The 25,809-nt window shown below is 43.3% G+C and overlaps 2 protein-coding genes across 6 annotated transcripts in view; one reads left to right on the top strand and one right to left on the bottom strand.

Annotated features, from left to right (window-relative positions):
- LOC100695335 (N-alpha-acetyltransferase 15, NatA auxiliary subunit) overlaps positions 1-19,882 on the bottom strand; it is a 50,681-nt gene extending 30,799 nt beyond the window's left edge. For all 5 annotated transcript variants that reach the window (XR_003221171.1, XR_267020.4, XM_003454310.5 and 2 more), the window contains exons 1-12: positions 19,743-19,882; positions 18,723-18,807; positions 14,737-14,841; positions 14,417-14,574; positions 14,051-14,185; positions 13,434-13,587; positions 11,974-12,093; positions 8,566-8,661; positions 8,022-8,128; positions 7,863-7,935; positions 7,576-7,745; positions 7,336-7,488 (exon numbers count right to left, since the gene is read on the bottom strand). Coding sequence is in view for 3 of the 5 variants with exons in the window: in XM_003454310.5 (XP_003454358.1) it covers positions 7,336-7,488; positions 7,576-7,745; positions 7,863-7,935; positions 8,022-8,128; positions 8,566-8,661; positions 11,974-12,093; positions 13,434-13,587; positions 14,051-14,185; positions 14,417-14,574; positions 14,737-14,841; positions 18,723-18,807; positions 19,743-19,796 (1,410 nt within the window). In the remaining 2 variants the exon portion in view is untranslated. The remainder of the gene's footprint in view (positions 1-7,335; positions 7,489-7,575; positions 7,746-7,862; positions 7,936-8,021; positions 8,129-8,565; positions 8,662-11,973; positions 12,094-13,433; positions 13,588-14,050; positions 14,186-14,416; positions 14,575-14,736; positions 14,842-18,722; positions 18,808-19,742) is intronic.
- A 65-nt stretch (positions 19,883-19,947) lies between these two features.
- ndufc1 (NADH:ubiquinone oxidoreductase subunit C1) lies at positions 19,948-22,969 on the top strand. The gene is made up of 5 exons (XM_003454309.5): positions 19,948-20,093; positions 20,225-20,399; positions 20,969-21,072; positions 22,143-22,218; positions 22,858-22,969. The coding sequence occupies exons 2-4, from the start codon at positions 20,354-20,356 to the stop codon at positions 22,200-22,202; spliced, it is 210 nt and encodes a 69-aa protein (XP_003454357.1). The 5' UTR covers positions 19,948-20,093; positions 20,225-20,353; the 3' UTR covers positions 22,203-22,218; positions 22,858-22,969.
- The last annotated feature ends 2,840 nt before the right edge of the window (positions 22,970-25,809 follow it).

The following is a 25,809-nucleotide window of genomic DNA, read 5'->3' as shown; positions in this document are numbered from 1 at the left end:
GCCGATGACATGCTCTTGTTTATTTCCAACCCTTCAAATAGCCTCCCTAAACTTTTAGATATACTTAAGGAATTCGGGACAATTTCTGGATATAAGGTGAATTTCGGGAAAAGCGAGGCAATGACTTTAGGTACAATAACCGGGGAACTTTCGTCTATTTTAGCACCTTTCAAACTCAGCTATAACAAGTTCAAATACTTGGGCATTTGGATTACGCAGAACCATAAAGACTTGTATAAAACTAATTATCTTCCTTTATTGTCTAAGCTAAAAGAGGATTTTGGAAAGTGGGAGTCCTTGCCTCTTTCACTGGGTGGTAGATTAAATATCATTAAGATGACTATATTCCCTAAATTTCTATATCTTTTTCAATGTCTTCCAGTCATTTTTTAATAATCTAAATAGTCAAATCTCTTCCTTCATTTGGAACAAAAAGCCACCTAGGCTGAAACAGAGTGTATTACAAAGACCACGGAGCGCAGGAGGCTTAGCACTCCCAAATTGTTTGTTTTATTACTGGGCATCTAATATAAGGGCATTATTGTACTGGATAAAGGACCATGATAATTTATCATCATGGGTAACACTGGAAAAGCTGTCAGTGAGTCAATCCTCCCTGATGTTTTTGCTGTGTGCCAGACTACCTCTGGCGGGACCGATCTCCAGCTTCACCACGAATCCTCTTGTTATCCATTCACTGAAATTATGGTACCAGCTCAGAAGGCACTTTAAACAGACTGAACTCTCTCTTAATGCACCACTGCATAGACATTGCATGTTTTCTCCATCCTTAACAGACAAGGCATTTAACATATGGACAAAGCTTGGAATAACTTCAATGAATGCTCCCTTCACGGACAATATCTTTTCCTCATTTGAACAGCTGGTGACCAAGTTCAAGGTCCCTCAGTCACATTTTTTCAGGTATCTACAACTCAGGAATTTTGTTGCTTCTAATACTGAGTGCTTTCCGTCCTGTCCACCTCCATCCCTTTTGGATGATATTTTTGATTTTAAACCAAATGCCAAGCGGGTTATAAGTGATGTTTATGAGTTGTTAAGTAATTTTAGGCTGTCCACATTGCAATCACTTAGGGAACAATGGGGAAGAGACCTTGGCCAACGGATTGCAGATGAGACTTGGAATAAGATAATCAATAGAATTTTTTCGTCATCTATCTGCCTTAAACATGTGGTGATTCAGTTCAAAGTGGTTCACCGTCTCCATTGGTCTAAAGCTAGACTGAGCAAAGTCAAGGATGGGTTTGACCCCACATGTGACCGGTGCAAACAAGAGCCTGCTTCCCTATTTCACATGTTCTGGTCATGTCCAAAACTGGGTAGCTTTTGGAAAAGTATATTTGAAACCATGTCCAACATATTTGGTGTTCCAATTGCACCCTGCCCATTTATAGCCATTTTTGGGGCGACGCTTCATGATGCCAGTCTTTCTAAATCACACTCTGATCTTCTTGCTTTTTGCACTCTTTTGGCCCGTAGAATGATCTTATTGAAATGGAAAGAGCCATTTCCACCTGTATATGGGCAATGGGTAAACGATGTCATGTACTATACTCAGCTGGAAAAGAGCCGCTACACTGTAAACTACAATGACCTGGATGACTGAGAACCTTCACAGACATACACTGTAAAAGGTTCGGCTCAGAAATTTTATGGCACATGGCAACCTTTACCTACTTACTTTGAAAGGTTAAGTCCGGATACTATCGCTTAATGTGTGTGTGAGTGTTTGGTTCTGGTTTTGTTTTTTTCTTTGTTATTGTTTTGTCTGTTGTTGTTGTTTTTGGGGGGTTTTTTGCTTCCCTTGCTGTTATTCATTTATTTTAGTATTTACTTTTTATCTGTAATTTTATTTTATTTTATCTCTTCCTTCCTCTCTGGCTGGGTTTTAGTTACACTGTTCTGGATGGGTGGGGGTGGGTGGGGGTGGGATACAACTGTTTGTTAATACTGCCGTAATTGTTGTTAAAAGCAATTCTTTGTTCAATAAAAAGACCTTGATCAAATGGTGGCTGTGAAACTGCCCCCAGCACCAAGGATAAATCCCACGTGGGAACGAGAGGTTTAGACACCGGGTGGAGCCGTCGTGCCCCTTTCATGAAACGGCAGACTAGCGGGTGATGGCTCACTGGGCCATCCACGAAGCCCACATGGCAGGCTGAAATGGCTGCTAGATATACTTTAATTGTGGAAAAGGCCTTTCCTTTATCTAACAGTTCTTGGAGAAAGGAGAGAATTGTTGTCACAGAGCACTGAAAGGAGAGAGTGTGAGACTTTCCACACCATTCCTCAAATACCCTCCACTTGTTCTCATACAATGATCTTGTGGAGGGGGCTCTAGCACTCTGAATAGTGGCTATAACACCCTGCGGGAGTCCTGCCGTACTCAGATTCAACCTCTCACGGGCCAAGCCCACAGGGCGAGGTGCTTGGGGTGAGGGTGAAGAATCTCCCACCTGGCTTAGGAGACTAGGTCTCGTCGGAGAGGGAGAGGCCAAGGTTCGCTCCAGAAGAGGGGCATAATCTCCGCTAACCAATGGGACCTCGTCCACCTTGGGGCGATCAATATCATTGTTAGCCCTCTCTCTCTCACTCTGGTTAGAGTGGGAGAAATTAAGGCCAGTGGAGGGAACGCATAAAGCAGAGCATGTGGCCAATTGTGAGCTAATGCGTCTACCCCTAGCGGAGCCTCCTGGTCCCTCAGGGAGAAATACAGTGGACACTGAGTGTTCTCCCTCGAGGCAAACAGATCGACCTGTGGCTGGCCAAAGCGGGTCCAGATTTGGGTCACCACATGTGGGTGCAGGGTCCAGTCCACGTACTGCGGGTTTCCCCTGGACATTAAGTCTGCTCCCAAGTTCAGCGCTCCTGGAATGTGAGTAGCTCTCAGTGACAACAGATTGATGCTGCTCCACATGATCAGTCTGCGAGCCAGCATGTGCAAAGGACAGGACCATAACCCGCCCTGTCTGTTGATGTACGCCACAACAGTGGTGTTGTCTGTTCTGATCAGAACATGGTGGTTTCTCAACAGGGGAAGGAAGTGTCTCAGTGCTAGAAATGCTGCTAGCAATTCTAGCCAGTTTATATGAGCACCCCTCTGTCGTGAGTCCCAGCTGCCACTCACTGCTCTGCCCTCGTGAGTGGCACCCCAGCCCATGAGACTCACAGCCAGAAAGGGGCTGTCACAGCCACCTTTCTGGCTGTGACAGCCCCCAGTGACACCCCCTGAGTGAGAAATGTGGGATTTCTCCAACAGTGGAGTGCCGCAGCGCAGTCTGCTGTCACTCTGATATGGCGGTGGGTATGGCGCTTTCGATTCAGTCTCAGTGATGCAACCCATCGCTGAAATTCCCTCATATGCAGTCTGCCTAGTGCAGGGGTGGGCAATTCCAGGCCCCGAGGGCCGGTGTCCCTGCAGGTTTTACATGTGTCCTCGAACCAACACAGCTGATTTAAATGGCTAAATTAGCTCCTCAACATGTCCCGATGTTCTCCAGAGGACTGGTAATGAACTAATCATGTGATTCAGGTGTGTTGACCCAAGGTGAGATCTAAAACCTGCAGGGACACCGGCCCTCGGGGCCTGGAATTGCCCACCCCTGGCCTAGCGGAATGACCGCCAGTGAAGACGCCATTAATCCCAGCATCTGCAGGCATCTTCTGAATGGGAGATATCTTCCCACCTGAAAAATGCCTGCATGTGATAGCATTTTTTTTTTACTCTGTCCACAGAGAGACACGCTCTGTATGAGGCGGAGTTTAGAGCTATTCCTATGAAAGAGATGGCCTGAGCTGGCTGCAGGACACTCTTTTCATAGTTTATGGTGAAACCCAGAGCCATCAGGTGATCCACTGTCAACCTGGTGTGCTCTCTTCCCATTATTTCTGACTCTGATAGCAACAGCCAATCGTCTATGTATGTTGCTATACGGATGCCCCGCCTCTTCAGTGGGGCTATGGCTGCCTCTGTGCATTTCACAAATACCCGAGGGCTCAGTGAGAAACCAAACGGCAGGACCTGGTACTCGTACATTCTGCCCTGAAACGCAAAGCGCAGGAATTTTCTGTGAGGCAGGTAAATAGGGATGTGAAAATATGCGTCCTTCAGGTCTATTGATGTAAACCAATCGCCTGGGCGCACCACATGCAGCAGAGTGGAGGTCGTCAACATTCTGAATTTGTATGACCTCAGCCCGTAGGTCCAGTATCGGACGCAGTCCCCCTCCCTTCTTGGGCACGAGAAAGTACTTTGAGTAAAAGCCGCACTGGCTCTGCTCCTGGGGTATTTCTCATACTGCTCCCTTTGATAGCAAGGTAGTTATTTCTTCTTGCAGAATCCTGGTTGATTCGCCTTTTGCAAGAGAGAAAATCACTCTGCGAAATCTGGGAGGGGTGGTTGCGAATTGCAAACGATAGCCTCACTCTAATGTCCTCACAACCCATTCTGGCGCAGCGAGAGCTCGCCATCTCTCTATTCTTGCTGACAGCGGCCCCAAAGACAGGCACTCCACAGTAGATGGAGCTTTGCCTCCCTCTTGTGGCGGAAACTGGTCCTGCGGGCCAGACCCGACTCTGCATGCGCGGGCGGCCAGCGCTTGACCAGCGCTCATGGGACCGGACACCACTGAGGGAATCGACCCTGGTGGTGTCTGGGTGCGTGGGGGCATTATGTTTTTCAACATAACTTTTCACACATTTTTCCCGTGCCCTTGGCAACATGCCTGGATCCAACGGGTGAGTTTTTAATAAACAGTGTGTTTTTGTGAGACTGTAACATGCTTGATTCAGCTGAACAGTGTCTCGTCGTCTCTTTGTTGAAATGCGCTCTGTGGGATCCAACTCGAGTCCCAGGCCCTGAAAGGTGGAGGCAGAACACACTTCTCCGAACGGGCTCCGGAACTGAGCCCTGGAGTGAACTTGGAGCCCGGGCTGGTCCGGCTCCGATCTCCCCGTGGGGGATGTTAGGCAGTCCGCTTCTTCTTGCAGTCCGACTGCTTGGCTGGTGGTGGGGCACCCTGAGCGGCAGCAGGCGGGACATGTTTCCTGGGCCAGCGGGTCTTAGGGTTCTGCGATCCTAGGGGACCCTGGGCCGCGACCTGCGGGGCTGGGCGGCGAGGGATTTTAAACGTCGGCACGCCAGCTGGATGGCTGGTGACCTGAGCGAACGTGCAGCGACTAGGTGGAGGCGGGGGCGCAGCCTGGGTCTTCCTAGGGAGACACAGCTGCAGGGCCTTTCCCTCTTTCTTTTTCTCCTCGCACCGTCTTTGCATTGTGGCGACGGCGGTCCCGAAAAGGCCAGTGGGGTCGATGCTTTCGTCCAGAATGTCACGTTTTTCTCTGTCCGAAAGCCCTGACAAGTTCAGCCATCTTGCCCTCTCCTGTAGGACGATGATGCTGAGAGCTCTGTCCGCCGCTTGTACTGCTGCTGTAGCGAGGTGGAGACACTGGTCCATAACAACGCCCAGCTCTTCCCACAGCTCGCTAGCATCCGGGTTCGCAGCAGTCTGGTCCTGGAGCTCCGCCGAGTAGGCTAGCAGGAGCGATGAGGTGTTCAATGCCCTCACGGTGGTGGCAACTGATTTATACGCCTTGTCAGCCAGGGAGGACTGCAGGCGTTCGGCCTTGGAGGGCAGGGACGGACCAGATGACATGGAAAGTTTCTGGTTTGGGTGGAGATGAGAAGCCACCAGATTCTCCACTGTGGGAATTTGGTAGATGCCCTTCTCCTTCATTCCAGCGCAGTCAAACACCGCCGCTCCCTGTACGGGGTTGGATGACGAGAATCCCGTTGCCCAGCAGCATGTGACCTCGTCCACGCATTCGGGGAAAAGCGGCAGTACCTGCTTAGTAGTGCGCTTTGCTTTGGGGAGCCTTTTACCCTCGTATCGTGAGGTGGAGGGTCTCCGTTGTCACCGCAGGCCATGGGATTGCCAGATTTCAGCTGCCCGTTTTGCAATGTCAAATAGCTCCATGCCGCGGGACTGTGTGCCGGGGTTATCACAATCGGCCCCTTGTGTTGCAGAATTCCGACCATCGGGGGCAAAGAAAACGTCGTCATCCTCGTCCGAGACGAGATGTTCTGACGCTCCCTCAGAGGATTCGCTGAGTAGCTTGTCATTAGCCTCGAGGGAATCAGACAACGTAGCTTCGCTAGCTTGGTCAGCTACCTGCTGTGCTAGGTGCGTGGTGGCAGCTAACACACTCTCCAACCTGGCTCTGTGGTGAAGAGCAGGCGACTTGAAACCGTGCTAGCACCCAGTGACCAAGGTGTTAGCTTGCTCGCGTGGACAGTTAAGCTAGCACTCACATTCACAGTCAGGAGAGATGAGGTTTCTAAGAAGCGAGAAGAGGAAATTGAATGACGGGTGACGCTGCGTCACACCCTTTTATAGGGAGGAGGGTGGCCCCTCCCTGACGCAAGCGTCACGACTGCCAACCAATGCTGGCTGGAGTAATGATATAGAGGCTTCTGAGGACAACGCTGAGAGCGTGTTCCCCATAGTGAGACACCGAAACGAATGTTTGAAAGAGAACAACAGGTATCTCAGTATTCCAACATTCGGAAGGCTGGGGTCTATCACACTAGGCAAGACCCCAGATGCAGGATGATGATTGTCTCAGGGGCAATCCAGCACATAACAGCAGGGTGTAAGATGCTAGCAGGAAGGGCACACATAACCAAGTGGCCGGCATAGTATACAGAAACATCTGTGCCGAGTATGACCCAGAAGTCCCGAGGTCAAAATGGGAGACGTCCCCTAGGGTGGTCGAGAATGACCGAGCTAAGATCCTGTGGGACTTCCAGATACAGACAAAGAAAATGGTGATGGCTAACCAACTGGAGGGTGAAGGTGACAGTGGTCCCCGTGGTAATCGGAGCACTAGGTGCAGTGACTCCCAAGTTAAGCGAGTGGCTCCAGCAGATCCCGGGAACAACATCGGAGATCTCTGTCCAGAAGAGCGCAGTCCTGGGAACAGCTAAGATACTGCGCAGGACCTTCAAGCTCCCAGGCCTCTGGTAGAGGACCCGAGCTTGAAGGATAGACCGCCCGCAGGGGCGAGATGGGGAATTTTTTTTAATATACATATTTACATATATGTATACACACATATATGAGACACTGATATATAATCTCTTAACTTCAATTATAGGCTTTGCTGTTGAGTGCTATGTACAAACTGGAAGGCAAAACAACACCAGCTCAGGTTCACACTTTCATTCCCCGTCCGAATGAATCCTCCCCTCTTGGTCACTGACACAATGTTGGAGTTTTATTGCTTTGGGAAAATTCAAACATGCCATCTGCTTACTCGTGTGAACTTGGAGCACATCTCCTCTGCTTCCTTGATGAGACCAGCCTTCAGCATGTACTTGGCACACTTGGAATTAATGAACCGGTCTGCAGTGTCCAGGGCCTGAGCCTCATCCATCCACCGAGCAGCTTCTTTTATGTTGCCTGCATGCTAGAGGGCAGAGGAGCTGGGTTAAAAGACATGGAAAGATCACAGAGTGAACAAAAACACCTGTGTATGCAGAGCTTTCTACCAGACCTTGTAGATCTTGGCTTTGATGAGGAAGAGCTCAATGAGAGTAGGTGTGCTGTCGATGGCTGCATTAATAAACTCCAGAGCCAGGCGTGGCTGGCCAACGAAGTCAAAGTGCTGAGCCAGGAAATACTGTACCCACAACAGGGTGGTAGGGGGTTCCTCCTTCCCATCATCTGTGCATACATTTAGTACAGCTGTCACTGAGCTTTGGTTGACGTCACAAACATTCAAAAAAATAAATAAATGGAGACTGGAGATGATGGAAGCCATTATAACCAATTAGCACTCACCATTTTCACTAAACATTCGACAGCTTTTTAAACAGGTTTCATAGCCAACTACTAATTCTTCAATAACTGTGACCTGCATGTAGAGAAAACAACTTTATTTTCACTTTGTTTTAAAGAACATTTTAAAAACAAACTAAGTTTTGAACACCACAAACGTACCTTTTCTTTGTCATTGTAAAGGGATTTGAGGGTGGTGAAGACAGGAGGACAGCCTTTGCTGAAGTTGATCCTCAGGTAGCTGTCCAGAGACTGACGAAACTTCTCCCCTGGCCAGCACAAACACAGCAAAGACACAGTGAGGTTTACTCTGTCACTAAAATGTGATTTACACTCATAAGCTGACTTATCAGTTTGTTTATGCTAATTCTGAGTGCACCAAACACAGAGACAATGAATCCCAGGTTATGAGTGTCAGCTTAGCCTAGTCTGACCTGTAATTGATTCACTCCTGTTTGCTGTGTGAGCTTATTTGATGAATTTTAACTGTTACAAAAGACAAAAACCCTAAACTTCAGGGGAGGTGCATATTTGATAAAAACATCCTGGGTCCATCATGTTACTGACACAGATACAGCCATAGGCTATTTTTTTCTCTTTATTTAAAGACTAAAACACCTTACAGAAGCAGAATGACAACATTGTGATTTGCTATTTAATAAAATAAAAGACAGAAAAGGTGTATTTGCCAAAAATCCAGGTTTACCAGTGAGGAAGTTGAGAGGCAGCCTTCGGGGAACGAGGCCTTTAGGAAACTTTATGCAGGACGCTTCATAAATCTTCTGCCGCGCCTCTAAACTGCCTGTAGAAAAATGGTCAACTATAATTGCAGTGGTCAAGTGAATATCACAAATTCACACAGACATTCCAAACTTCTGCTCACTCGGGATATCTGCTGAGTTCAGTTTGGTTTTTTTCGTGAAACCAGTTTGAGACACATTTACCAAATGGAGCATTATCTCGCATCCAACAGGACAATAAACTGTAACTATAAAGGGATGAACATGGTTTTTAAGAGGCTAAGAGTGTGCGATGACTACATTCCCCACACTATTAAAGCACAAAGAGTAGGCGCCATGGCTCCATGCTGCTGATACCAAATTCTAACATTTGGAGCATCAGCAGATACACACAGACTGGGACGAGCTCAGACATCAGTTTGGAGTATGGAGCAGCAGACATCGGCACACTGGCAAAAAAGTATGAAGCCAATCTCCACCACCCACATCCTGTGGAGGTCATTAACAGTGAATATGCTGAATTCAAGTACATAAAGAGGCAAAAACACGGGTCAATCTCAGATATGGTGACACTAAAACGTGAGGAGCTCAAACACATCTCACAGCTTGTGGATATTTGTGCTACATTTCAAGCATCCAGTGCAGATTGTGAAAGAGGCTTCAGTTTATTGAACCGTAACAAACAGCATCAAGAAATGGTCTTGAAGTAGATCATTTGGACCATCAGACTGGACAACGTGTACAACCATTGAAGACACGAGACAGACAGATGGAAAAATTAAAGTGAAACTGAAGTTCTTAATCAGTTTTGTGCTTATTCTAATGTCATGTATTAAGAATTTTCATCTATATTGGTTAATAATCATTAAATTACAACGAGTAGTAGAAATTCAATTCAATTCAATTTTATTTATATAGCGCCAAATCACAACAACAGTCACCTCAAGGCGCTTTATATTATGTATATGAAATGTTAATAACAACTGTAATTATATATTTTACAGAGGTAATGGAATTTTCACAGTATCACATAATTGCGATACAGCACACACGTCGTTGTACAAAATGTGAAAGTCTTAATGTGAACAAAATGTTAATGCTAAAAGGTGTACCCACAGGAGCCCCACCCTGACCCCAGGAGGAGGAGCTTCACACCCACTGTGAAAGAAGCAGACGGGATTTTAAATGGGACAAAGTGTGCAAGTACTGGAGAAGTGAGAGGGACACACAGGAAAAATAAGGTTATTATCTTTAAGTCCTCAATTGCTAAAGCATATAGTTAGGGCTGGACCAGGTGACCCTGAATCCTCCCTTAGTTATGCTGCAATAGGTGTAGGCTGCTGGGGGACTCCCATGATGCACTGGGTGTTTCTTCCTCACTCACTATGTGTTAATAGACCTCTCTGCATCGAATCATATCTGTTATTAACCTCTGTCTCTCTTCCACAGCATGTCTTTATCCTGTCTTCCTTCTCTCACCCCAACCAATCACAGCAGATGGCCCCGCCCCTCCAGTGCTTGCTCATAGGGGGTAATATGATTGTTGGGTTTTTCTCTGTATGTATTATTGTAGGGTCTACCTTACAATATAAAGCGCCCTGAGCTGACTGTTGTGATTTGGCGCTATATAAATAAAATTGAATTGAACTGAATCAGATTTGTGCTCATCTAGTGTCGTTTATTTACAATTTTCATTTATGGATATTGATCATTAAATACTGTCACTAGTGTATGATGAAAACGAAATGTCATGTTCCTGACTCGATGGTGAGAGCAGTGGAACCAACCAGGAATGGTGGCACCAAAGTTGAGCCCTGACTTTTTCAGAAAAATGGACCAAAGTCTTAATGGAACCCAGGCATCCATATTCTACACTGTGTGAGTGGTGCTTCAAACGGGTGCAGGGTGAACACTTCTTTGGACTCCGGAGGAGCTGGCTGTTGTAATTAGGTGCATATATTCCATGACCAAGCAGACATCTCCTAACTTGCAGTGCTGCTAACTGCATTTACTGCCACCGCAGCTTTAAACATCTCTGGGAAAACATTGCACTCTAATCTGAAGTTGCTAATATCTTTAAAACCATCGTATCAGGGACTGACTGGGGAATGCACTGGATGAAATGAGAGCTGCACTTTCAAATGCAGAGATTCTGATCATTGATGAAATATCTGTGGTTTCAAGAAACTTTTTGTTTACATCCACTGGAGATTTCAGCAGACCAAAGGAAACTAGAAACCTTTTGGTGGGATGTCTGTTCTTGCAGTAGGAGACTTTTACCAGCTGCCACTTTATTATTCTTCCTTATTTCTGTTTGCTGGGCTGTCCGAGTCTGACTCTCAGACACAGATCCAACTGTGTCCCCACAGACCCCTCCCCCTCCTGCCACTTGCAGGAGTCTCTATAGTAACCGTCCTCACAACTGTTTACTGATGACATCTGTGTGTGTGTGTGTGTGTGTGTGTGTGTGTGTGTGTGTCTGTCAGAATTAAAACAGGCTTTAATTTAGGTTAGATGAGCTGAAATGTGGGAGAATCTACAACAAACAGGTCAATGGTTTCAGTTTTAATCATCCAGTCAGAAAATGTGATTCTGAGAGTCATCAACCGACAGGTGGTTCAGATCCGAAGAGCTGGCATCGGCTGATGACTTTTACAACCAACTATTATTAGCTTTTTATTAGGACTATATGATATGGCACAGCTCTACCAGGAAGCACAGGCATCATAACTGTAGGGCAAGTTTAACAGTATTTGTAGTACTAATAACCGTAAACACAGATAAGAAAATACTGGCGGCGGCCAGTGGTACCCGTCATCTTTCTAGTAGATACACCTGGAGCATCAGTTTCAAAATTCTAGATCACATTCACAGGATTTTTAGAAAACTTGACCTTTGAACTTGGGGTCAAGGTCACTGAGATTGGACCTCATACTGGAGATTAGAATTTTTAGTAGATGCATTTCTAGAAAAAAATATGCAACACTCTCTGTGCAGAACTCTTTACAGTAAGTTGAAGGAATGTGCCTCTCTGCCTGTCCGTCTGTCCGTCTGTCTCTGAGGCCTTGTTATGGCACATATCTGTTTCCAGGATAACGTTGGGAAAAATTTCTAAAGAAGCTCAGCAGGAGTGCTCTGACCAGCACCTGCACATGTATGCTGTTGTTTCCTTGCACATAGAATAAATGTATCGGAGCTCGCTACTCTGTGTTTCTTACAGGCATTAATTTGAGACTCATTGCTTTGTTCTCCAAGTTATTGTAATCACAAACTTGTGTCCACGCTGCCTGTGCAGCAGCCAGGCAGGGAGACGACAACGCCTTAATAATAATAAATAACAACAGAAGAAGTGTGATGGATGAGAAAGTTCTCACCTGGCTTTAAGGCCTTTTCCAGGCCTTGGTAGTAGGCCCAGTTTTCTGGGTTCCTTTCCTGGAGTCTTCTGTAGACCTCTGAAGCCTCCTGAGGTTTCTCCAGCTTTAGCAGCAGCTCTCCTGCAAACACAAACACTCACTGACTCAAAGGTTTCACACTTTTAACACTAACTACACCCACAGCCATTCGTTTCTCTTTACCCTTTTAAGTGTTTTGTTGAAGGCCGTTTTCTTTTGTTGAAGAAACCTTGACCCTTCTGTTCTGTCGCCCTCCAAGTTGCCTTTTTTGTCCAAGAACAAAAAAGGCATTGTTTACACCTGGAAGTGTTCCAGTCTGGGTTTAAAACACACCACAGCAGCAAATCTGCTCTTTTAAGAGTTTTTAATGACATAATTTTAGCGATGGATTCTGGGAACAGTGTTGTTACCTGTGCTTTAAGATCTAACAGCTGCATTTGACACAGTCTCATCTCCAGACTGGAGCAGTGGGGGCAGCTTAAGCCGGTCCTGTTTAGATGCCACCTAGAGACTCCGATCCATGCATTTATCACGTCTCTCCTGGATTACTGTAATTCTCTTTAGATTGGAATTAGCCAGCTGGTACAAAACGCTGCTGCACGACTTTAAACTGGTACAAGCAAACGAGAGCACATAACCCCAGGTTTAGTGTCCCTTCATTGGCTTCCCATTCAGTTTTCACGTCCATTTCAAAAATCTTTTATTTGTTTTTAAGTCTCTTAATGGTTTTGCCTCTTCCTATTTGTCTGAGCTGCTTCACCCTTACATGGCATCAGTGCTCCTTAGTTAACCAGGTGCTCTTCACTGTCACAAAGACATTTAATAAAACACTCCTTTTCTCCTCGGCTTCTGTCTTAAACCTCTTACCCTGTACTGATTTATTTTTTTATTTTTGTTTTTGTGTACATTTTTTGTGCTGTTATATTGTTTCAAAGTGCTTCAGAAATAAAGTGAAAGTAAAAAGGAACGAGAGTTGCAGGGAAGGGCTGGGACTAATCCCAGGTACCATGGAGCGAGAGGTGGTGACCTCACATGTCACGAGGCTAACACAGAGAGACAGACAACCATTTACAGTCACATTCACTGCTAACCCCACTAACTGCATGTCTTTAGACTGTGAGGAAGCCACAGTATCCAGAGAGAACCCACATGAACATTGGAGAACATCCACACAGAAATTAGACGGTGGAGCCCACCTCAGTTGTTGCTGTGAGCCAACAGTGCTGCCCACTAACTACACACAGTACACTGAAATCTAGAGTGTGCTTTATTCTCGTGTGCCAAATCTATTTTGTTGGTGCTAAAGGAGGTCCAGTGAAGCTGATAATTCATTTTCTTATCAACAGCAGCTGAAAAACATTTCCAGAAAAAGCTGCAGACTTGACTTGGTTCCCCACCTGCAACCAAACACTCAGTGAGCAGCACTACGCTGCACTACCCACCTCTGCTCTCCTCCACAGCCAGCTTGTCACAGATCTGTTTCTCATAGTTGTTGAGGTGATCAAGGGCCTCCTTGTGCAGCCCGGCTTCCCTTAGGACCTGGTTCTGATACAGCAGCAGTTCACTGTACTCATAATCCACTTTGTCAGGCGATGTCTGAAAAACAACAAAAAATGAACAAAAAATTATTTAAGTTGTGCACTGCCACATGGACTTGAAATGCCCAGCATATATTTTAGGCTGGATGTTTCACACTTATCTTCACGTGTACTATTTTTATTACTATTAGTAGTAGTCTCCATTACCCTTAATTTTCCTACCACTAGAAAGTTGGATTGGACTGGACACCCCAGAGTCCACAATAATGTATCAATCAGACCTTCAGCTGCTTCGAACTACAGACAGCTAAACAGACGACCCTAACTTCCTGGTCAGCAAAATGAAGCCCATGCAGATGTCCCTTAAACCTGCCACCAAGTGGCACCAACTGTAGCTGCAAAAAGACATGCAGACTTATAGAAGTCGATGAGAAAAGGGCTTTTTCTTCAACTACTTAAATACTTTAAATAATCACCGTTTAATCAAGGTCATGAAGGCCTTCTTATCCAGAGCTACTCACCTGCTGTGTTTTGCGGAATTCCTCAACAATCTTTGCAGCCATCTCAAAGTCCTCTAATAGGTGATAAGCCACTGCATATCCGATCCAGGAAGCTCGTTGGGCTGGACGGAGCTGTAACAGCTGGTACCGAGTCTCCTGCAGAGAGAAAGAGGCATCACGCACACGCAAGAAGCAATGTTATGTCCACAACTGTCTGTGTTTACAATCCGACTTTCCATGTTTACGATCCGACTTTCCGTGTTTACAATCCGACTTTCCATGTTTTGCAGCTAAAAAGGAACTAACTGACACACAAGACCAGTTTGCCCAGTCTCAGCCTTTAACTGCCATCTTTTGATTAAGACTGTCTCATTTGTGTTTCCTCACCCTGTATCCTTCCAAGTCTCTCATCTGGATCTGCAACAAGGAGAGGTCTCGGAGAATCTGCAGATTGTCCTTATCCCACTTCAGAGCATTACGGTAACACTTGATGGCCTCATCATACTTTTTATCTGAGCGCTGTAGCAGGCCATACACATGCCAGCCTGGTATGGTCAGACAGTTAGAGAAAATCATGCATAAACACAATTATCCACACGTTACACAAGTTAATATGAGAACTCAAGCAGACATTTTTCACAAGTTTCTCAGAGTGGATTCAGCAGCTGCTATTTAGCTGAACAAAGCCAGGAGCACTGAAAGGATACAGACATGGCTCTTGAGGTCGTTGCGCAGGCCTCGTCTCACCAGCTCATACGCCTCCTCCTTCTTGCCCAGACAGTTGAGAGTTAAACCCTTCATGGCCAGCGTCTCTGGAGCAGGAAGGAGGGACACATTCAGAGAAAGTTGACATGATGTCACGTATTTCACCACTCTTACATGTTACTTTCTTTACAGAGATATGTGCAAAGAGTAATTTAGCAGCTTTTATGTTCAAAAACATTGCTCATTATATCTTTACTGAGTTTTGTCAAACTGTAAAACTTCAGCAGCTTAAAAAAACATGCATTAAACAAGCCTCCACTCCTCTGGGTTTCAGGCTTTCCAGATGATGCAGGAACCTCTGTGCTGTGATAATAACTGATAAACTTTGGCTCATAGTCTGAATTGCAGTTCATCATGGAGGTGTTAACAGTGACGCACTACAAGAAACTTCCTTACTGCTTTGGACGACATTAAAATCTGTCTGATGTTAACCTAACTAACAGTAAGACAAAAATATTAGTGGTGGAGAGCGGTACTCGTCAGCCTCCTGGTAGGTACACCTATGGCATTAATCACCTTGTTCTCAAGTTATTGAGAGTTCTTCACAAGATTTTCAGACACCTTGACCTCTGACCTTGAGGTTGAGGTCACCAAGATTCAAACTCAACCAAGATTTATACACCTATTGTATCAATTTGAAACTCCTGGGAGTGACAACATTACAAAAAACAACCAAACAATTCCTGTGGTTTCTCTGTGTTTGCAGAAGTGTCGATACAGCTTACTCATTAAGACACAAACAGAAATGCTAAAAACTGTTTATTACAGCAGCTTTCAGATTCAAAGAGCAGTCAGATTTGATTGGTGAGGTGAAGTTTACTTCATCGTAGGGATATCACCAGAACAGATACTTATGATACGCAAGCATCTTATTCCCAGTTTCTGCTCAGTTACTGGTTCTGTTGCTGTCGTCATTTGGCAACATATAACTAATATTGAATTGAATAGCCTCAATATCCAGATTGTGAAAATGTGACTCCACTTGGGAAGTACCACAGGCAGCAATTATTCCAAGGATGCAATTCTTTTGGAAATGAAGACATTTACATACAGTAGTGTGCAAAAGGTTTGAGCCACTACTAATTTATTTATTCATAGATTCAACTATCAGGCGTTCAGCTATCAGTTATTTTATTAAGCAAGTATTCGATCAATAATTCCATTGATTAATCAAGTAATCAGATTAAAAAAAATTCTCTCTTATTAATGAGCAATAATAAATATTCAAAAGAGAAAAAAAAAACGTAGGTCTTTCAGAATGATCTGCTCACTGGGTTCCATCTGACAAACTGCATCCAGCTGCATACATCTGTCAAAAAAGACCTCTCCAAATGTATTTATGCGCATTTTAAAATTTTACATTTCGAAAAAATAATTTTCTTAATTGCAAAATTAAATACATTTTTAAAAGGTCGGAGAAAAAATCTGAAGCAGAATCAAAGGTCAAAGTCAAATAAAATAAGGTATACATGCAATCTAAATGTAAGCATAAATAAACTGCCGTCTCTCTGTCTTTCTGACATCAACAGGAGCTGACAGTGTTGTACTGGACAACCTGGATTTAGTGTGTGTTCCTGTGTATGTGTTTTTTTGAATGTGTGTGTCTGCCAGTGTAAATGTGTGAGTTTGTAAGTCTTAGCGTACAAACCGGATTCCAAAAAAGTTGGAACACTAAACAAATTGTGAATAAAAACTGAATGTAATGATGTGGAGATGGCAAATGTCAACATTTTATTCAGAATAGAACATAAATCACGGAACAAAAGTTGAAACTGAGAACATTTATTATCTGAAGGGAAAAATATGGTGATTCAAAATGTCATGGTGTCAACAAATCCCAAAAAAGTTGGGACAAGGCCATTTTCACCACTGTGTGGCATCTCCCCTTCTTCTTACAACACTCAACAGACGTGTGGGGACCGAGGAGACCAGTTTCTCAAGTTTAGCAATAGGAATGCTCTCCCATTCGTGTCTAATACAGGCCTCTAACTGTTCAATCGTCTTGGGCCTTCTTTGTCGCACCTTCCTCTTTATGATGCGCCAAATGTTCTCTATAGGTGAAAGATCTGGACTGCAGACTGGCCATTTCAGTACCCGGATCCTTCTCCTACGCAGCCATGATGTTGTGATTGATGCAGAATGTGGTCTGGCATTATCTTGTTGAAAAATGCAGGGTCTTCCCTGAAAGAGATGACGTCTGGATGGGAGCATATGTTGTTCTAGAACCTGAATATATTTTTCTGCATTGATGCACTGCAAAAACTCAAAATCTTACCAAGACTATTTGTCTTATTTCTAGTCAAAATGATCTCATTACACTTAAAATAAGACAGAATCAGCTAAAGGGCAACATTTCAGTAAGCTAAAGGAACTTGTTTCAAGACAGTAAATCTTAAAACTAGACAATTTTCACTTGTTCCACTGGCAGATTTTTCACTTATTTCAAGCTAAAATATCTTGTATTAAGTAAAAAAATCTGCCAATGGAACAAGTGAAAATTGTCTAGTTTTAAGATTTACTGACTAGAAATAAGACAAATAGTCTTGGTAAGATTTTGAGTTTTTGCAGTGTGGTGCCTTTCCAGACATGCAAGCTGCCCATGCCACACGCACTCATGCAACCCCATACCATCAGAGACGCAGGCTTCTGAACTGAGCATTGATAACAACTTGGGTTGTCCTTGTCCTCTTTGGTCCGGATGACATGGCGTCCCACATTTCCAAAAAGAACTTCGAATCGTGACTCGTCTGACCACAGAACAGTCTTCCATTTTGCCACACTCCATTTTACATGATCCCTGGCCCAGTGAAAACGCCTGAGCTTGTGGATCTTGCTTAGAAATGGCTTCTTCTTTGCACTGTAGAGTTTCAGCTGGCAACGGCGGATGGCACGGTGGATTGTGTTCACTGACAATGGTTTCTGGAAGTATTCCTGAGCCCATTCTGTGATTTCCTTTACAGTAGCATTCCTGTTTGTGGTGCAGTGTCGTTTAAGGGCCCGGAGATCACGGCGTCCAGTATGGGTTTACGCCCTTGACCCTTACGCACAGAGATTGTTCCAGATGCTCTGAATCTTTGGATGATGTTATGCACAGTTGATGGTGATAACTGCAAAGTCTTTGCAATTTTTCGCTGGGTAACACCTTTCTGATATTGCTCCACTATCTTTCTGCGCAACATTGTGGGAATTGGTGATCCTCTACCCATCTTGGCTTCTGAGAGACACTGCCACTCTGAGAAGCTCTTTTTATACCCAATCATGTTGCCAATTAACCTAATTAGTGTTAATGGGTCTTCCAGCTCTTCGTTATGCTCAAATTTACTTTTTCCAGCCTCTTATTGCTACTTGTCCCAACTTCTTTGGAATCCGGTTTGTATATGGCAGCAGCAATAAAGAAAAGCAAGCGTTCTGAATTTTGGCCTGTGCCTTGATGCAAAGTGTTTGTGCTGCTGAAAAAACGATATGATGGCTTAGATATTAAGAATGAATTTTAATACTAATTCAGTGTCCAACATAACAGACCCAGGTCAGAGTTTTACTGGGACACCAACATTTTTATTTTTTGATTTATTTTTAAACATTAGAATACTGAATGTAGGAGTTTAGAAATCAACCAGACAAAAGAAAATCCTGAATACAGCCAGGCCAAACCTATTTTTTCCACAATGTAAAGTACAACATCTATTACATAGAGTGGCAGTTGTTTACAGCTGTTTAATGCCAGTGTTTCAGCCTGGATGTATTCACACTGGGATTTTGGTGCTTATTCTACTGTATAGGAGGGCGACTGTGTTTTCAAGTGCAACCACGGACAGAACAAATGTACACAATGATCGCTGTGTCACATTGTGTTAATATCATTAAATATCATGTCACCCCTAAAACTACTGGAGAGGCTGACAGTGAGCATGGTGCATCAGGTTCTTACCTCCATGCTCAGAAAACTTGGGGTTACTCAGGATCTGTTTGCAGAACTTCAGACCATTTCTGTACTGCTTGTGTTCATAACATCTCTGTGAAAAAGGACAAAGCACATTATATCAGGTGCCTGAAACTGCAGCGAGTCATCTTAAAGTCCACAAAATGTACATAACTGTAGGTAATGTACATAACACTGTTCCAATGAGTCTGTCCTTCCTCCAGCCGGCAAGAAAAGCATCACATACTCCTAAAGCAGCGCACCTATCAACAAGTTTGCTAGGATCCCCACGGGTCCAGTGACGTCAATTTCATCATCGTACAGTTAGCGCAAGGGTCTGTTATTTGTGACCACCCAGACTTGCCTGCAGAAAATTTACAGCAGTTTTTAAGACTTTATTGTGCTTTCTCCCATATATTTCAATTCAAACCCGTCATTACTGCTTTTCATTAAAGCTTATTATTTATAATGTGTCTGATACAGTGTAATAGCACAGTAAAGAACTGTCAAACGGCACACAGCAGAGGGCATCAACATGCACGCGTATTTTCGAGTCTCTTAACTATAACAGAAGAGGTTGACGTGTTTCGATGTGCCGGTTTTCACGTGGCTGTATTTATTAAACAGCTGAGCCTTCCTTCCTATCTATGCAACACTGTAAATAATCAGTAGAGCAGTAAGAGTAAGCTCCTCGTTGTACCTCCATCTGGGCTGACCAGCTCCTGCAGCCACTGAACTTAACTAGTCCAACAAGCTGCAACTGTTTTGGAAACAGACCCCAGACAAACGTGCACCTAGATGCCGGAGCCGAAAACGTTCCCAAACTTGCAAGGCCAGACAGCATAATTACAACACATGACTGGTTTTGCAGTCTTCCAGCTACTGCTTAATAAAACTGCCGACCTAATGACAGTGTGTCTGGCGTACTGAACACATCCCTAATTCACTAGCAAGTCTCATCTAGAGAAGGCTACTTGGCAAACTACCATTAGCCAGCAAGCTAACGTGATCTCGGGTATTTTAACCTACCAGAATTCTTTTGAAGAGCGCGTTCTCTTTCGGTGGCAGGGTGATTGTGGGCATTGTAGTGGCTTCTTATGCCTCTTTCGGTTTAAACATGAATAATAATGTCCTCGCTGAGGTAGAGATACCAGGCTGTTTCGATCTTTTCAGACACCTCTCTTTCTCACGTGTTGACGCCAAGGCCCCCTTCCGAGCAAAATGGCCGACGTGCTTCTCCTCCGGGTCAGCCTGCTCTGTGAGCCTGCTCACAGGTCGGAGGTGGTCGGCGAACACATGTTTGAGTGGCACCTCACCGTGCATCAGATAAGACCGCAATTAAACCACGTTATGCACAGTGATATTTCTTTTGTTGTAGTGGTAAAGAGTAATTTTTTAATATTTTAATATATTAACTGACAAATTATTTCGTTAATTGCATTGTATAACGTAAAAATGAATTTGTCTGTATAAAAATACCAGTTTAAACATAATCAAATGTTTGTTTCCAGTAAAGGGGCAGGATGCTCCAGAGTGGTCGTTTGATTTATCGGTGATCTTGGTATCAGGTCTGACAGGAAGTTTAATCAACCGCGGTGCGAACGGTGCGAGTCGAGAGGAAGGTGCTCTCTTCAGTGGAAATGACTTTCAACCGGTTGCTGTCCAGGGCTGTTTTCGTCAGCAGAGGTAAAATCACGAAAAGCTGTTAATTATCGTGGTTAAAATTTTTAAGGCTACGTGGTTTGGCTCGTTATTTAAAACAGTGACTGTGTTTATTTTGCAGGCTGACCTTAGCTTAGCTTAGCTTAGCTTAGCTTAGCTTAGTTTAGCATTCTGGCAGCATAATTTGGTTATGGCTAAGGGGTAAAATGAAACCCAAAAACTAAAGACTGGAAATGTATTAGCAATTGCTTTCAACCCAGATTTTCAGTGCATGTTTTGTTTTGTGTAAAGATTAAAAAATATATAGCAGGTCATCTACTAATCAGAAGATTGGTGGTTCGATCCTTGACTTGCCAAATGTCCCTAAGCAAGTTAAAAAGCCCAAGTTGTTCTCCAATGCATCCGTTAGTGTGAATGTGTGTAAATGTTAGACAGAGATCATAAAGAGTGCTTGTGTGAACAGAAAAGAGAGTAGAAAGGAGCTGTATAAGAACTATTCCATTTACCGTTATTGATACGTGGACTGTATGAGTACTGGCTGCCCATACAAAGCCAGTGTTTTTTCATGTTGTTGTGGTTTCTCATTGTTTCAGCTGGCTGCAGGTCTGCTTTCACAAGCTCCAAGCCTGATATGACCAACCCCAACTGGTTCAGAGTGGGTCTTGCCTTTGGAACATCTGCTTTCCTATGGGGCTTGGTGAGTGCATCATTTCATATGTACGCCTAGGGGCTGTTTTAGAAGTAGTTTCACTGTGAGTTGATCCAAACTGAGGCTTTGGTTCTGAAAAAGCTGATCAGGTAGTTCAATCAGGTCTGAGTGCATTCACTCTGACTTGAGTTGTATTCAGAGTGCAGCATTTGTTTGCATTGGCTCTGCGGAGTTTAATGTTATGTGAATGCAACCTATACCAATATCACGTAACTCAGTTTGTTGAAGAAAACGTGCTAGTCAGCAGATTGGTTTCAGAGTGTGTTACCTTAGTATTTGTTTCAGAGTTTAAGTTGGCTCACTTGATGAAGAAAACAAAACGAAACGGTTTCCTTCGTGTCAGGTTCTAGACTGCCTCAGATTATATGTTGTCAGAGTGCAGAGTTTCCCTTTATTTGTTTCTGGATTTAATTCTTTTTAATGCATCGAGCTGGAAGTTTACATTGTTGACTTGGCTCTGAATGCATGTATACATGTCAGGCAGAATGATTACAGAGTGGGGTTTTTTTTTCTTGAGCCTGAATCCTGGCTGGGCTGTTACCTCACAGCTTGAAGGTTCCCAGTTTGAACCATAGCTGAGACCCTCTGTGTCGAGTGTGCGTGTTCTCCCTGTGCCTACATATACTCTCTCTCTGGGCACTCTGGCTTCTTTTGGCAATCAAAGTCATGCAAGCTATTATATAAGCTATAGGTTATAAGCATGAGAAAGATAAAGTGCTTAGTGTTATCTCTATGCTTGTCTTAATTTTACACAGTAGAGGGCAGCAATGAACAGCAAGATTTTTTTATTTTTTTCAAATGTAACACATGTGTTTTGTTCTGAAGCTCGGTCCATCAGAGGATAGTGTGTCTGGTACCTGAATTTAAGTGGTTTTTAAGGATTTTTAAAAAAAAATAGTTCCTTCAATTTTAGTCTTACAGTCAGACATTTGACAGCCATTTCTTGCAGATCTGCAGAGCAATATAGAAGTTAAGATTACGATGTGATGTATTTTAAATAGGGGAATAGACAAACATACATGTAAGTGACTTGTGGCTTCTCGGCCTTCCATTTGCAGCTCTTCAAACAGCACAGCACAGACACTCATGAGTACAAAGTGAGGAATGGCCTGGAATAACCTACAAACCTCGCAGGTGAGTGTCTCTAAATACTGAAATTTAAGTGGACACTACAAGCATTAAAGCTATTTTATACAATGGTGCCCTTCACAAAAACTGATAGATTTAACACTGCCTGTAAAGCTGCATTTAAGAAGTAGGTTTCTAAAGTTTTTGGAACATATTTAGTGCCATCAGGTGCACCTGACTCAAACAAGCTGTCCTCCTCACTGTCCTCGTTCATAAAGTGCTCTATAAACCCTAACCTTATGGCTAATAGCAGCATTTTCCCATTTCAGTTCAGCTAGCCAACAATAAAAACTCACTTACTGCTAAAGAGACAGAAGAGTGAAAGTGGACAGTATAGTAAATCCTTCTTTTTCTTTTTCTTTATTGCCTGGGGCAATTCAAAAGAAACTCTCTTAAACTGCTTTTAATGTTTCAGTCCACTGCAATACTGGTTCTGTCTGTTACCAGCACTGGCACAAGATGGCTCTAAACATGTTCTTATTTCTTAACTTCACAAACAGGGCTCCGTGATGTAAATTAGGCTTTATACATGTAATGTTTCAGTTTAAATATGAATCACTGATCAGTTGTACATGTTACTATTATTATTGGTGTTGTGTCGTCTAGTGTGATGATACATCTAATTGTCTCTCTTTTCCTGTCTAGGAGGTTGTCGGTTCCTGTCTGTAGGATGCACATCTGTCTGCTTCTTTCTGGTTTGTCTCTTCCCCATTCCTCAATGTGGATTACGTGTAAATAAAAACATTTATCATGTGAACATACTTGACTCACAATCATTTTGTACATATTGAGTTTGCTTAGATGCTACTACCAGTAGCACTATAATACAGTGTAGTTTTGTTTTAGTATTGAACCTCTGCCTGAGCTGTGTTCTTTCTTAGAAAAACACTGAACACAATGAAGTTTAGAAAGTAAAAGGTTTAAAGTTTGAAGGATTTTAGCCAACATAACAGTGATAAGACTACATTTTATTCACTTCTTGAATTCAAACCTAAAAACAAACATGGGATTATTTCAATCTAAAGTTTGGAGGGAAACAAAAATGTTCCTGCAGCAGTTTAGTAGGTTGTCTGAGTTTATGACCTAAAGCGGGGTGTCCAACTCCAGCCCTCAAGAGCTACTGTCGCCCAGCTTTTAGATGCATCCCTACTCCAACACAGCTGAATCAAATGGTTTGATGACCTCTTCAGCATGCCATCAAGTTTGGCAAAGGCCTGATAACAAGCCATTCATTTGATTCAGGTGTGTCGGAACAAGGATGTGTTTAAAAGCTGCAGGACGAGAGCTGGAGTTGGACACCTCTGACCTCAAGTTCGAATACAATAGTTTAAACTGATCAATGATTTATTTTATTTTTTTAAACTAGTGAAAGTAGTTCCATTGTGTAAAATAACATACTTCACTAGTTGGAAGCGATCTGTACTAAGCCATGCTAGCAACCATGGTTCATTTTTTTTCTTTCCATAGTTATATTGTTACGGGTTTGTTTTTTATTACCATGTGGTGGGGCGTGGTCTGCGGTGCTGCTGCAGAGGAGCTGAGCTTCCTCTTCTTGCACCACCAGCTCACCCACCTCAGCCTGGGCCGGAGGTCAGCGAGTGGGAGGAACCTGCCACGCCGTCACTGGAGGTCGGGGCGTGCGCAGGACCTCACACGCCACAGACAGAGGACGAGGTCGGTTCTGCCAAGCCTGAGGAGAACTGATGGATCGATAGGCAGTGATGTCATACCTGTTGATCTGGTATGATGAACTGGTGATATTGCTGCAAAGGTGGCCCAACCAGTTATTAGGTTTAGGGGACAATCACTTTTTCACACAGGGCCATGTTGGTTTACATCCTTTTTTCCCCTTAATAATAAATACCTTCATTTAGAAACTGTATTTTGTGCTCACTCGTGTTATCTTTGTCTAATATTTAAATTTGTTTGATCTAAATACCTGTTATGACGACCTGGGGTAGAAAGACACTTAAGTCTAATCCAACATAAATATGTACCAGTTACCATAACTTATATGTTGTTTTACCGAGGGTTAATTATGCTCAATCTTAACAATAATGCTCAATAACAAATAAACATGTTTAAGTTAACCAGTATAATGAACCAGAAAATAGAATAATAGTGATTCTAATAACATAATGTAGAAGGACAGAGAGAGGAGGTGTGGGTGGACATCAGACAGCAACTTGACTGAATGACCTAAGTGTGACGGTGTGACATCTAGTGAAAGAAGGGTTTCTGGGTTCTTCTGTACCTGTATAGATAACTATTGTTCAGTTGATTGAATTAGTTTTTTAATTAGTTTGAGTATTACTATTTGGTTTGATTTTGCTTTGCAGCACTCCTGCTAAATTGCTTTAAAAACATTTTTTGCAATTAAAGTCTAAATTGTGGACACTGACTTTTTACCCTTTTGTGAAACAGTAAAGGTAAAAGTCTGAGTATTATTCTTTATTAGTGCAAATAGCTCTTACAGGCTACCCTGGCCATTATACATTAATCTTTCCTGTGAGCCTGCTGTCCAGGCGACTAAAGCCATCCCAGAAATTACAAGTGCCATGATCAATAAGGAGCTACCATTAACAGGTGGGACTGATAAGATTTAACCTACAAGGCGACTCAGGTTTCTCCTTATCAATAAACGCAGGGAAGACAGAGGTAGTTGGGACTGGGTGAGTCCCCTCACCCACATCGACTCCAGCTGAACTCTGCATGGGTAAGAGCCAGAACAGATTTCTTGTACTGGAGTTGTGGGCCCTGCAAATCGACATCCCAGGTGTTACTTCTACTGCAGACACCTCAGAAAGAAAAATGCATTTTTTTCCACTGTGTTTGCAAAGATGTTTCATTATACTGAGTAAACAGCTGTTCAGTGGTATCAGAAGAAAACAAATGTCACCTTGTGATTTAGTTCAAAGAACACAGGTTCAAGTCCAGCCAGAGGGCTGCTATTTATTTTAACTTTATTAAAAATATTTTAATCAGCATCATTTTCATGGTTACCTGAAGATAACATGAACATCTACACCCAACTGCATGAACTGAAGATAGCAATCTTAACCGCGAGATCTTTAATCTGGTCAAAACACAACATACTCAAATTGATAAATCTGCATATGCAACATCTGGAAAGCGGAAAGTAAAATATTCAAGCAAATCTAACCAGTTGACATAAAAAACTGTTAACCTGGAACACTTTTCCAGAGTCACTTTGATGAAATAAATGTGGCAATTAAATATTACAGTGATATTAAAATGTTTTGTAAATGCTTTGTTTGTGTTTGTGATCTCTTCCTGTTCAAAGAGAGTTTGTCCTTCCCACTGTTGCCAAAGTGCTTGCTCATAGGGGGTCATATGATTGTTGGGTTTTTCTCTGTATGTATTATTGTAGGATCTACCTTACAATATAAAGCACCTTGAGGCGACTGTTGTTGTGATTTGGCACTGGAAGACTTGACGAGGTGATTCTTACGTTCTGACTTGGAAAAAATGAAAGTCATTGAGATAAATGAAAACAAAGTGATTAATGAAATCTCTCAGGACGTTACTCACTAAGGCTTCAAACACAGCAGAGGCATTCGTGAGTCTGAACGGCAT

The sequence above is a fragment of the Oreochromis niloticus genome, linkage group LG2 (genome assembly GCF_001858045.2).
Source record: "Oreochromis niloticus isolate F11D_XX linkage group LG2, O_niloticus_UMD_NMBU, whole genome shotgun sequence".
In the NCBI taxonomy this organism is placed as follows: domain Eukaryota; kingdom Metazoa; phylum Chordata; class Actinopteri; order Cichliformes; family Cichlidae; genus Oreochromis; species Oreochromis niloticus.
This window is presented reverse-complemented; position numbering and strand designations above follow the sequence as displayed.

Bases quoted from the DNA above. Each gene is read 5' to 3' on its own strand.
- ndufc1 (XM_003454309.5), top strand. From the start codon at position 20,354: ATGACTTTCAACCGGTTGCTGTCCAGGGCTGTTTTCGTCAGCAGAG. The intron at 20,400-20,968 runs GTAAAATCACGA...TCATTGTTTCAG, and splicing joins GGCTGTTTTCGTCAGCAGAG to CTGGCTGCAGGTCTGCTTTC. The intron at 21,073-22,142 runs GTGAGTGCATCA...TTCCATTTGCAG, and splicing joins CTGCTTTCCTATGGGGCTTG to CTCTTCAAACAGCACAGCAC.